The sequence below is a fragment of the Marmota flaviventris genome, chromosome 18 (genome assembly GCF_047511675.1).
Source record: "Marmota flaviventris isolate mMarFla1 chromosome 18, mMarFla1.hap1, whole genome shotgun sequence".
NCBI lineage: Eukaryota > Metazoa > Chordata > Mammalia > Rodentia > Sciuridae > Marmota > Marmota flaviventris.
Genome location: NC_092515.1, coordinates 37,344,181 through 37,355,474, shown reverse-complemented (window position 1 = coordinate 37,355,474; position 11,294 = coordinate 37,344,181). Strand labels below are relative to the sequence as shown.

Here is an 11,294-nt window from a genome sequence, read left to right as displayed (position 1 = left end):
TATGTGATCATCCCAACAAACCCAAAGTATAAGCAAAAACATGGCTCTCAGAGTCTATTTTGTGGAAGGGAAACTGAGGCATGTGCTGAAGGTAAGACACTTCCCAAAGATCATCAGTAGGAAGTGGAGGAGTCTGGGTTTGCCCCAGCTGGCTGGTTCCGGGGTTTGGGCTTAAGACCCCAAGGCTGCCCTCCCTGCCTCCGGCCCCACTGTGAGAGCCAAGTGGGTTTAGATCCCTTAGGTGCCAAGACACAAAATTGCAGGAGCGGTTAGTGTTTGCTGTTAGTGTGGGGAACTGTCATGGGATGGGGACCCAGAGATAAAAACACTGAAGTCCTTGTCCCCAAGGGCTCAGCCCAGTGGGAGGAAGAAGGCCTCGGGAGCACTAAGGCCGTGGGGCTGGGGCAGGGGAACAAGAAAGGAGGGAGAGAGAGAGAGAGAGAGAGAGAGAGAGGACGTTTCAATCCAAAACTGAGCAGAGGTTAAGCTTTATCAAATCAACATCTGGTCTGGAAAATTTCAAACAATGCACAGGAAGGAATGGTACAAAGCACTTTTGTATTTCCACCACTGAGGCTCAATGGTGAGGTTCTTCCATATCTGCTTCATCTTTATTTATTTATTTTATTTTTTTGGCTAAATTGTTGCAGAGTGGATGGGATGACTGCTCCACACTGAGCCCCTAAATATATCAGCTCACATCTCCTAGAACAAAAGCACAGCATGATGCTATTATTCCGCCTCACATTAACAATGACTTGTGGATGTCATCTTACACCCAGTTCAAATTCCAATTTCTCCAGTTACTACTAGAATGGTTTTAGAGGTTTTTTTTTCCCTTTTCTTTTTGGATTGGTGATTGAATCCGAGGGTACTTTACCAATGAGCTATATTCCCAGTTTTATTTACTCTATTTATTTTTAAATTTTAAGACCAGGTTTTGCTAAGTTGCTAAGGCTGGCCTTGAATTTTTTTTTTTTAATTTTTTATTGTTGGTTGTTCAAAACATTACATAGTTCTTGATATATCATATTTCACACTTTGATTCAAGTGGGTTATGAACTCCCATTTTTACCCCATAGGCCTTGAATTTTTAATCCTCCTGTCCCAGCCTCCTCAAGTTGCTAGGATTACAGATAGGTGCCACCATGAGGGCTGGAAAGTATATTTTATACCTTCTTCTCCTTCCCTCCTTCATCTTCTCTTCCTCCCTTCCATCCTTCCCTTCTTGCTTTTATTTTTTGAATGAGGATCCAGTTGAGATTCATGTGTTACATATGATTATTTCTTTTTAGATCACCTGCACGTTTTTATGATCTTTTTATTGTTATTGTTATTGTTGTTCTTTTGGTACTGGGGATTGAATCCAGGGGCGCTCAACAACTGAGCCGCATCCCAGCCCTTTTTATATTTTGAGGCAGGGTCTCACTAAATTCCTTAGGGCCTCCCTAAAGATCCTTTAGGATCGTTTGAACTTGTGATCCTCCTGCCTCAGCCTCCAGAGCCACTGGGATTATAGGTGTTGACCTTTTGAAGAGTCAAGACCACTTTTTAAAAAAATGTTCTCATTCTTAATTCATCTCGTTATTTCCCGTGAGTCATCTAATGTGTTCCTTTATCCTATGCATTTCCTGTAAACTAGAAGTTAGATCTGCAGGCTGATCAGGCACCGGTGACGTGGTCTTGCCAACAATCTACCGGGAGTAATGCGGCGCACTCCGCGTGGTGCCCCCAGGGGGCGCCCGCGAGCAGGTGGCTCCGCTGTTCTGGGGCTCCCCGAGGTTGAGGGGTGGCTGGGGCCGGGTGCAGGAGAAGGATTCCCCTGCGAGTTGCAAGCGAGCTGGGGCCTGGAGTGCGGTACGCACAGAGGCAGGATCTTGACAGAGAGAAAATCCTAACCGAGGTGGACCCATTGGGGGCCGGGGAGTAATCGGACGCCACTGGCTCCCAGAAGGGCGTTGTGGGGGGCCCGCGGCTGCCCCAGACTACGGAGGGTCTTGGAGCTGAGAGAAAGGGGGCTGGGAAGGCTTCCAGCTGAGGGTAACCAGGGTAACAACTGGGCAGGTGGACGTCCCCAGGCTGCCGCAGGGGGCTTCTTCTGGAGGGGCCAGGGGTGTTGGGGGTGGATTTGTCCCTGCGCACACACATCGCCAGGCCGCAGGTGGTTGGGACCCCATCTGGGTGCCCCAGAGAGTTGGTGCTGTGACTGTGACACAGGAGGGGGATCCCCAGCTCCGAAGCAGACTGTGGAAAGGAGGGTGGGGAGCCCCGGGTCCTGCAGGGACCCCTGCAGGGCCCAAGGAGAAAGAAGGCTGGGGCCCCGCCCACCATCTCCAGGGGCTGGGAAGAGCGCATCCAAACCACCCTAACCATTGTAAGTGTGCCCTTTGGTGGCAGCGAGTGGCTTCACACTGTTGCACTACTACCTCCACATGTCACCTCCAGACGTTTTTCACCTTTACAAACTGAGACTCTAACGTACTAAACACCGACTCCCATGCTCACCTCCCCCCTACTCACCTCTGTCCCAGGTTGCCACTGTTCTACCTCCTGCCTCTGGGATCTTGACTACTCTAAGAACCCCCTTCAAAAGAAACAACGCGTGTCATTTTGTGACTGGCTTATTTCACTTAATGTAATGTCCTCCAGGTTCATCCAGGTGTCACATGTATCAGACTTCTCTCCTTTGGGGGTCGAGTGGTATTCCATTGGATGGATACATCCTGTGTTTATTGGCTCATGTGCTGATGGACACTTGGCTATTTACACTTTTGGACTATTACCAAGGGTGCTGCAAATGAACGGAATGTTCACATATCTCTTTGACACTCTGCTCTCTTTTTCTTTCTTTCTTTTTTTTTTTTTTTTGTAGACCTACCCAGAAGTGCAATTGCTGGATCATATAATTCTATTTAATTTTTTTAAAGAACTGCAGCTGCAACATTTTCTATTTCCCACCACCAGCATGAAAGAGTGCCAATTTCTCAACACCTTCCCCAACACTTGTTCCTGTCTGGGTCTTTCATTTGTTTTTGCCGTGCTGGGGTTCGCCTAGGACCTCAGGCATGATAGGCAAGTCCTTGACCACTGAGCTACATCCCCAGCCCTTTGTGATTTTGAAAGGCTGGTCTCAAACTTTGCAACCCTTCTGCCTCAGCCTCCACAGTAGCTTTTTTGTTGGTTGGTTTGATAGTAGCCATCCTGATGGGTGTGCTGTGGTATGTCATTGTGGTTTGATTTGTATTTCCCAATGATTGGTGGCATTGAGTATCTTTCATGTATTTGTTTGTTTTGGTCCTGGGGATTGAACTCAGGGGCAGTCGACCACGGAGCCCCATTCCCAGCCCTATTTTGTATTTAGAGACAGGGTCTCACTGAGTTGCTGAGTATCTTCTTTGGAGAAAGGTCCATTCAAGTCCCCCACTTTGTTACTGGGCTCTCCTTGCCTTCCTGTCTCATTGGATTCTGACTGTCACATGAACTGACATAGACTTTTCTGTCCCTTGTTGACGAGACAGACTGAGGCTCAGAGGGGCACAGCACCTTGCTCCAGCTGCCCAGCCAGGGAGAGTTCCTATATTTGTCAGAATCCACAATATGTGCCCTTCCAGATGCTTCTTTCTGGCAAGTGCTCTGGGTGTCTGGGGCTGCTGCCCTGGAAATTGCATTGTGAGAGGCAGATATGGGGACAAAGGACACTTGTGGCCAGACGTCCACAGAACCGCTGCTTATGCTTGGGAAATAATGAAGGCATCCAAGGGCAGAAGGCCTTCTTTGCTGTCTCAGCAGAGTGGATGAGCTGTATCCAGAGCTCCAGGGAAGGGCCAGGACCATGGACAGCTGAGGACCCCCAAGGAGTCCAGCACCCAGTGAGCCCCAGACCCGCTTCCTCCTCCTCCTGGACACACAGCTGGCCATTTCCCAGCATCCCTTGCGGTCAGGAAGGCTAAGGCTGGGTGGTTGAATGACTGTGCTGCTTCAGTCTCTCGACTTGGGGACTAAATAAATGGCCTCTTCAAATCCTCCTAACAGCGGGTCCCAGTGTGGGCTGGGGGGTGGGGCTCTGGGGAAATGTCTGGGCCTCCTTGTTGGCCCCTGAGTGGTTGCCCCTCAGCCCTGTATCCCCTCTCTGGGGACCTTGACAAGTCCTCTCATATCTCAGTGTCAAGGCTTCCCAATGGGAGAGAGGGGGACTCCGTGCACCATCTTGCGGGAACAGAAAACACCAAAAGCCACAGCAAACACTATTTAAGAGGATTTATTTTCCAGAAAGTCTGAGCAGCAGAGGGGGTGGGCAGCAAGGAAGGAGACCCCAGGGCAGGTGAGGGCTGTGCTCACAGGCAGCAGGCAGGTGAGCAGGGCCTGTGGCAGGCGGATAACGGGGGCTCCCGGAAGGCAGAGGCCCCGAGAGACGCAGCAACGCGGCTGGCAATCCGTCCCTCCCTACACACTGACCCTGAGCCCTTCACAGCCCCCTGAGGCGGCTCTTCTCCTCCTCCCTCCTCAGGTGAGGCCCAGAGTGGGGCACCCATCTCCTCAGGGGTCACACAGTTCCAATCACCCACTGAGTTCCTCAGAAAGGACTCCCACCACCTGTGACACTGCTGTCCCCAGGGAGGCACAGGTAAGTCCCGAGTCCCAGTTCTTAGCCTGACCCCAACCACCTGCAGACGGACTCCTTCACGTCACTGTAAACCCCCCCACAGCTGCCCCACCACGCCAGCCGCCTCGCAGGCCAGGACCTTGTCCCCTCCCACCCAATTCCTGAAATCCCCCTATTCTTTCATTTCCTCTTAAGTAGTTACATTCTTTTCACATATAAATAACTGGAGCTTATAATACCAAGTCAGGTAGTCGTTGACACCACAGCATGAATTCGGTTATCAGCTATTTAGGGAAGGAGGCGGGAGGTGGCGTGGGGTGGAGCTCGGGCCTGAGTGCTGGATGTCAGAGGGCCACCAAGTCTGAGGGAAGAAAAAGAGCAAGAAGCCCAAGCCGCGCTGGGCAGGCACCTCAGCGGCAGAGCGCTTGCCTAGTTCAATCCCCAGAGCCAAAAAGAGAAAAAAAAAATTAAAATTAAAACTAAGATTTTTTTTTAAAAAAAGACCCAGTAGATAGCAAAAATTTGGCACGGGGGGGGGATGAATTTGGGCAAATTTGGGAATTCACAATTGACACAGCTGTCCCCTTTCTAGTGACCTGAGTCTGTGTTGAAGGATTACATCCTTTTGGTGAAAGATGGGGGGACATTATTCTTGTTGATTCAGCCCGGGGCCCCTTGCTACTCTTGGATTCAGGCCCAGGGCCTGGAGGCCAGCAGACAGAGTAACACAGATGGGGACCGTGGCCTAACCAGGAGGGCCGGACAGCAGGCAGCCCCAGACCCCGAGCAGACTGAGGTTGAGTCTGTTGGGGACCAGGAAAGTCACAGAATGAAACCCCATCGTGGCCTGCCGAGGCAAGCAAGGCCTCAGAGGGACTTGCCCAGGGGTACAAATGACGGGCTGGGACGGGAGGCGGGAGGCTGCAGCTCAGTGTGCAGGAGGGGAGGGGACGAGGCCGGAGGGGACCAGCAGACCTGGAGGCTGGGAGCAGGTCCAGGAGCTCGGAAGCCAGGAGGAGCCAGGGCAGAGACTGCCCCAGGGGAGGAGAGGTGGCCAGGAGGCCTGGCTGAGGGGACAGCTGTTGGGACGGAGCTCGGGGAATGTGGAGTCGCTGGCACAGGCTTCTGTTTGGCAGCTGCCATGATGGCGGAGAGGGAGGGCTCGCCGAGCCTTCGGAAAGCCAAGGCCATGGTCATCCGGGACCTTCTCACTCTTGTAACTTCTGAATGATCCTCTTCACCCAGGGCAGTTTGGGGTTGGCACAGATCTCCCGGTCCCTGATGGTTTGCAAGCTGGAGGAAGATCACAGGGAGACCCGTGGCAACATTAGCATCCAGCACACACCCCAGGACCTTAGCATTTATGGCCCACCTACTGTATGCAAACCACATTTCTCAAGCAGAAGAGGAGGGGAGCAGGAAGGACTTCGGGATCCTCCGCTCTTTAGTCCCCAGCCTTGACTGCCGGGTCAGGCCATGCTCCACCCCCAAGAGCCCCAGAGGGTTGGGTGGTGGACTTTGGAGCCAGCCTCTCTGAGTTCAGCTCTAGCCTGGCCACTTGTTAGCAAGTCGCTTAACTTCTCTGAGCCTCAGTTTCCACAGGTGTAAGATGGGGATGATAATCATAGTGTAAAGTTGATGAAAATTTGATGAGTTAATGCAAACTGAAGTACTCAAAAAATTACACACTGAAGTGCTGCATGCAGCACATAGTAGGTGCTATATAGTTACACCAGGAGCTGGCATGAATTTTTTACAGTGATTTTCTTTGTTTTGGGCAAGGGGCGGAGTACCAGGGATTGAACTCAGGGGCACTCGGCCACTGAGCCACATCCCCAGCCCTATTTTGTATTTTATTTAGAGACAGGGTCTCACTGAGTGGCTTAGTGCCTCACTGTTGCTGAGTCTGGCTTTGAACTCATGATCCTCCTGTCTCAGCCTCCTGAGCCACTGGGGGATTTACAGTTGTGTGCCAAGGTGCCCCCACCTACACGGATTTTCTTAATTCTCACAATAACCCATCGAGGCCCTATTATTCGACCCATTTTAAAGAAACTAAGGTCACTGGACATAGTGGCACATGCCTATAATCCCAGTGACTTGGGAGGCTAAGGCAGGAGGATCACAGGTTTGAGGCTAGCCTTAGCTCCTTAGCAAGGCCCTAAGAAACTTAGTGAGACCCTGCCTCAAAATAGAAAATTAAAAAGGCTGGGAATGTGGCTCCGTGGTTAAGCACCCTTGGGTTCAATCCTCTGTACCATAAAAAAGAAAGAAAGAAAGAAACAAGAAACTGAGGTCTACGGAGGTAAAGCAAGTGGCTGCACCATGATCGTGAAGCTGGGACTCCCCTGGCCCTCTGAGAGGCCGGAGGCTCGGGGAGGAGAGGTGGGCTCTGGCCCAGGTCACACAGTAAGCTGCGACTTCGGCTCTTGCCTCCCCACTGCAGCAAACATGCGGCCCTGGCCCTGGAGCAGGTATCGGCAGGGGTGGGCTCACGGCTGGCTGGTGGTGGGAGCCATGCCCCTGCCCAGGATTCCTTTTCTGCCTCTCAAGACCCTGTCCTCTGGGCCCAGGAGCTCTTGGTCCCCTCACCCCCTGGCCTGCCCCGCTGCACAGACAACTGAATGGAGAAAGACTAAAGAAGGCAACAGTGCCCACCCGGGCCCCATGGGCGGCCTGCCCAGCCACTGTGGTCCGTGAGCAAGACCTGGCTCCTCCCTGAGCCTCCATCTCCCCATTTGTCAAGCCACATTCTCTCTAGAGCCCCAGCTGGCTCAGAACCCAAGGATCACATGTGTGCCGTCTTTTACTGAGCACCTACTATATGCCGGGCAATGAGCTTTACACCTCCCACAGGCTGTCACTGTGCCCTGTGATGCTCAAGAGGCCACTTAGCTCCTTTGTGCCATCTCCTCTCCCGTGGAAAGGGAGGGAGTGCCCGCGGCACCGGGTGGGTTCCAGGATACACGAGTCCATATGTGTTCAATGGACACAGGTCATTCCTTCCCCTGTACTGACAGGCAACCGAGGCTCAGAAGGGGAATGTGAAACCCTGGGAGGGCTTCCTGCTCCGGCCTTCATTGTCCCCACCTGCGACCCCTCTGAGAGCTGGAGTCAGCAGTGGAGAGGAGAAAGATGAGAGGGGGCTGGTGATGGAGCCCAAAGGGGGTCCTGAGCCCCCAGCCCAGCTCCACCGCATGTGAGACGTGGAGGCCACAGACCTGGGGAGCGGGAAGCGGTCAGGGGGGCTACCACTGAAACAGGTGGGGGCCCAGGGAAAGGCAGCCAAGAGCAGAGACCAGGACTCTCAGGAGAAAGGCAGCACAAGGCCCCCGGGGTCCTAGCACACTGGAGCTGGGCCTTCCCTCTCCGAGCCTGCCTCTCCATCCGGAAAATGGGAGCAGTGGAAGCTTCGGGAATGAACGCTGTGAGGACAGAGGGAGTTGACATGGGCCAGCTCAGGAAGGCCGGGCACCGGAAGCTCTTAACAAGTGCTAGCTCTTAATGTTGTTGTTCTGATCAAAATGGGCGTCCTCAAATAGCTCCCAGGGGACTGGGGAGGACCGGGATGCTTCTGATGGGAGTGGCTCCAAGCCATCGGCCACCTGTGCCCAGGACTGTTCCCTAGAGCTATCAGCCGGTAGCCGCCTACTGCCCACGCTGCCGTGCCCATGCCCGGGCGGCACCCTGTGCATCCTCAGACCCTGGCATGCATAGCACAATGTCCTATAATATCTGTCGAATGATCACATTATTTTTGTTTTTGGAACACGCCAACCTGGGGTGAGCCATCTCTTCCAGCCAACTCTTCCAACTGGCATCCAGAGGCCCGGCTGCATTCCTCCAGCCCTGAGTCCGCCCCCCCACTTACATCTGGGCCACCCGGGCTATCCCCTCCAAGGCCCTGTGGCCCGGCTCCCTACTCACACGACACCGGGCCTGCGGCAGGAGTCTGAGGTCCAGTAGAAACTCTTCACTAGACGCTGGGGCAGCGGGAGGCGGATGTAGTCCCGGCAGCAGATGCTGTCTTCCACGTTGGCGCCATAGGGACCTGGGAGAGGGACGCCCAGGGGTGAGCAGGGTGCAGCACAGAGAGGTCACCCTGGGCCCCAGCCCCCGGCCCAGGCCCCTCCAGGGAAGAGATTCTGCGCTCATGTGGAAGGATGGTGTCCAGGAGATTCTAGGCCTTCAAAAACCCTAGCCTCTGAGGAGCCATGAGGGCCCCGGACTACACTCTGGAGTGGGTAGCTCAGGGGGTGGGATGAGAGCTTCCCGGTGGGTCTCAGCCACTCTGAGCCAGAAGGATCCTGGGACTTGCTACTCAGAGTGAGGCCTGGGAGCTCCTCGGGATGCTCTCCCCGCCCCGGACCAGCAACCCCACATGCACTCAGCCTAGCATCTGGGGAGTCCACTCCCACTTGTCTATTCGAGTCCCCACACTGTGCCCTGGCAAGGCGAGGGTCCAGAGAGGGGGACTCACTTATCTGAGGTCACATGTGACCGTGGCAGAGTTAGAGGCAAGGTTCAGACAGGGGACAGTCACACAGCCCGGGCTTGAGTCCCACTCTGCCCTGAGTTGCCAGGTCCCCATTGAACATCCCTGAGGCCCAAGTCCCTCCTCTGACCAAGGGAGTGGTAACGGTCCCCACTTCATGGGCCTTCTGTGCTGGGGAAGCTCTGAGGACACTCAACACTGTGAGCAGTGACCTGGTGGCTGTCTGACTCTACCTGACCCAGAGCAGGGAGCCCATGTGTGGTGAAGGAAGCCTGGACCCCCATATTGAGGGCAGGTGCCAGAGAAACTGGGGTGTGGGAACAGGACCCACTTTCCAAGCTCTCCCTGCTCTGCCTTTTCCTACTCAGGTCAGGCCCTCGGGGGCTTTGCATCCACACCCCAAGGGCCCTGTGTTCCAGAGACGGGGGATCCCTGGGTCTTGTCCACCACAACCCCGCAACCTAGCGGAGACAGCGCTAGATGCCAAGCCTTTAGATTACCCATTTAACAGCTGTGTAAACTGAGGCCCAGGAGAGCCCTGCGACCAACCCAAAGCCAGAGGACCAACAGCGGGCTGGGCTCTTCTGCCCTCAGCGCAGTGCCCTCTCCAGGAGCGGGGCCTGTGCTGGCCTCTGTGGGGAACCCTCCTGCTCCCCAGTCTCACCTGCATCCGTTGCCTGAAGAGCCACAGAGAGGAGGATGAGGGCCACCAGGATCGGGGCCTGCAGGCTGGCCATGCTGGGTGCTGTGAGTGCCGGCTCAGGCGTCTGCAGTCACCAGGGGCAGGAGGACCTGGTATTTAAGCCATCCCTCCACCCACCAGGCTCAGACACCTCTTAGTCACCCGTGAGCCCAGAGCCTCTGACATTCAGATCTTGAAAGGAGAAGTCCTCACTTCCTCCCAAGGAGATTCTGTGGTGGGGAACCACTCAGGGGGGACCCCCACCCCGTCCAACTCCGGGCCTCCAGAGATTTACAAAATCCCCCTTGAGCCAGGCCTCCGGGCCCCTCCTTCCCGGGGTCTGCTTGCCGAGGGGCCCTGTCCCTGCAGGTCTGGGGGGCTGGTCTCCCAGGAGGGGGTGGGGAGGTGTTTCCATGACCTGTGTCCCTCAGCGGGTGACGTGACAAGCCCTCTCCTGGAGCTGAGGCCCATCTCCGGCTTGACCCATGTCACCCACTTCTCTTGGAGGGGAGTGGCCCATGAGCCCCTGGGGTTGGTCTCTGCCCCTTCCTAGCCTTTTGGGGCTTCTCACTAAGTCCCCACCTGAGCCACCTAGAGCTTGTGGGCCACTCATGAGTCTTTAAGGAATTTCCACACCCCCACCTTGCTGGTTCTCCTTCTTCACCCTCCTCCTCATCGGACACCATGACCACTGGTTCTACTTCCTCAACCTCCCCTGATCTCTGTCCCCACTGCCCCTGCCCCACTGAGGTCACCTCCACCTCAGTCTTGGACACCGTCCCCTCCATCCCTTCCCCACACGGCAGCAGCCACAGTGCGTGACCCAGACGCAGCTTGACACCTCTCTCCCTGCTTCAAACCCTGCTGTGCTCCCCGTGGACTTGAGCAGGGCCAGGCCCCTGGCCGTGGTCACCCAGGCTCCTTTCCTGACCTGCCCCCGTGGCCTCCCGCCCTGCGGGTCGCACCACGCTCTTCACAGTTCCTCAAAGAGGTCTGCAGCCTGCCCCAGCGCGATTCCACTTTCCACTCCTCCACCGCACAGACTCCAAATCATGCGTCAGGAGCGGATGAAGATGTCACCTCCTTGGTGAGCCACCCCCTCAGGGCATTCCACTGTCCCAGTGACCCCAGCCCACTGGGCCAGGTTCTATCTTTCTCAGGTTCCTCAGAAGCCAAACCCCAAGTGCTCTGAGGGCTGGTGTCTCCTTTCTTCCTGTCCCCAGTCCCCTCCAAGGACCAGGCTCAAGTGGAGCTCAGAAACTGAGACTCGGAGCAAGAGAGGACTTGTCCAAAATGACCCAGCCTCACAGCGCCTGAGCCAGGCCTGCACCTCGACTCAGGATCCCGTGGGCCGGGGACCCATCCCCGACTTGCTCATTCCTTCATTTCACAAGTGGTCATTGAACCCTGGGTGGAGCAATGGCCCCTAAAAAGAGCCATATCCTAAACCCTCGATCTGTGAATGTGTCACCTTACGTGCTGAAAAGGACTTTGCAGGTATGGTTAAGCTGAAG

The 11,294-nt window shown here is 55.0% G+C and overlaps 1 protein-coding gene across 1 annotated transcript; it reads right to left on the bottom strand.

The window, feature by feature from the left end:
* Window positions 1–5,783: 5,783 nt before the first annotated feature.
* Window positions 5,784–9,835, bottom strand: Ccl22 (C-C motif chemokine ligand 22). Its single transcript, XM_027938988.2, has 3 exons — window positions 9,763–9,835; window positions 8,531–8,654; window positions 5,784–5,896 (listed from the first exon to the last, which is right to left on the bottom strand). The coding sequence occupies exons 1-3, from the start codon at window positions 9,833–9,835 to the stop codon at window positions 5,812–5,814; spliced, it is 282 nt and encodes a 93-aa protein (XP_027794789.2). The 3' UTR covers window positions 5,784–5,811.
* Window positions 9,836–11,294: the final 1,459 nt, after the last annotated feature.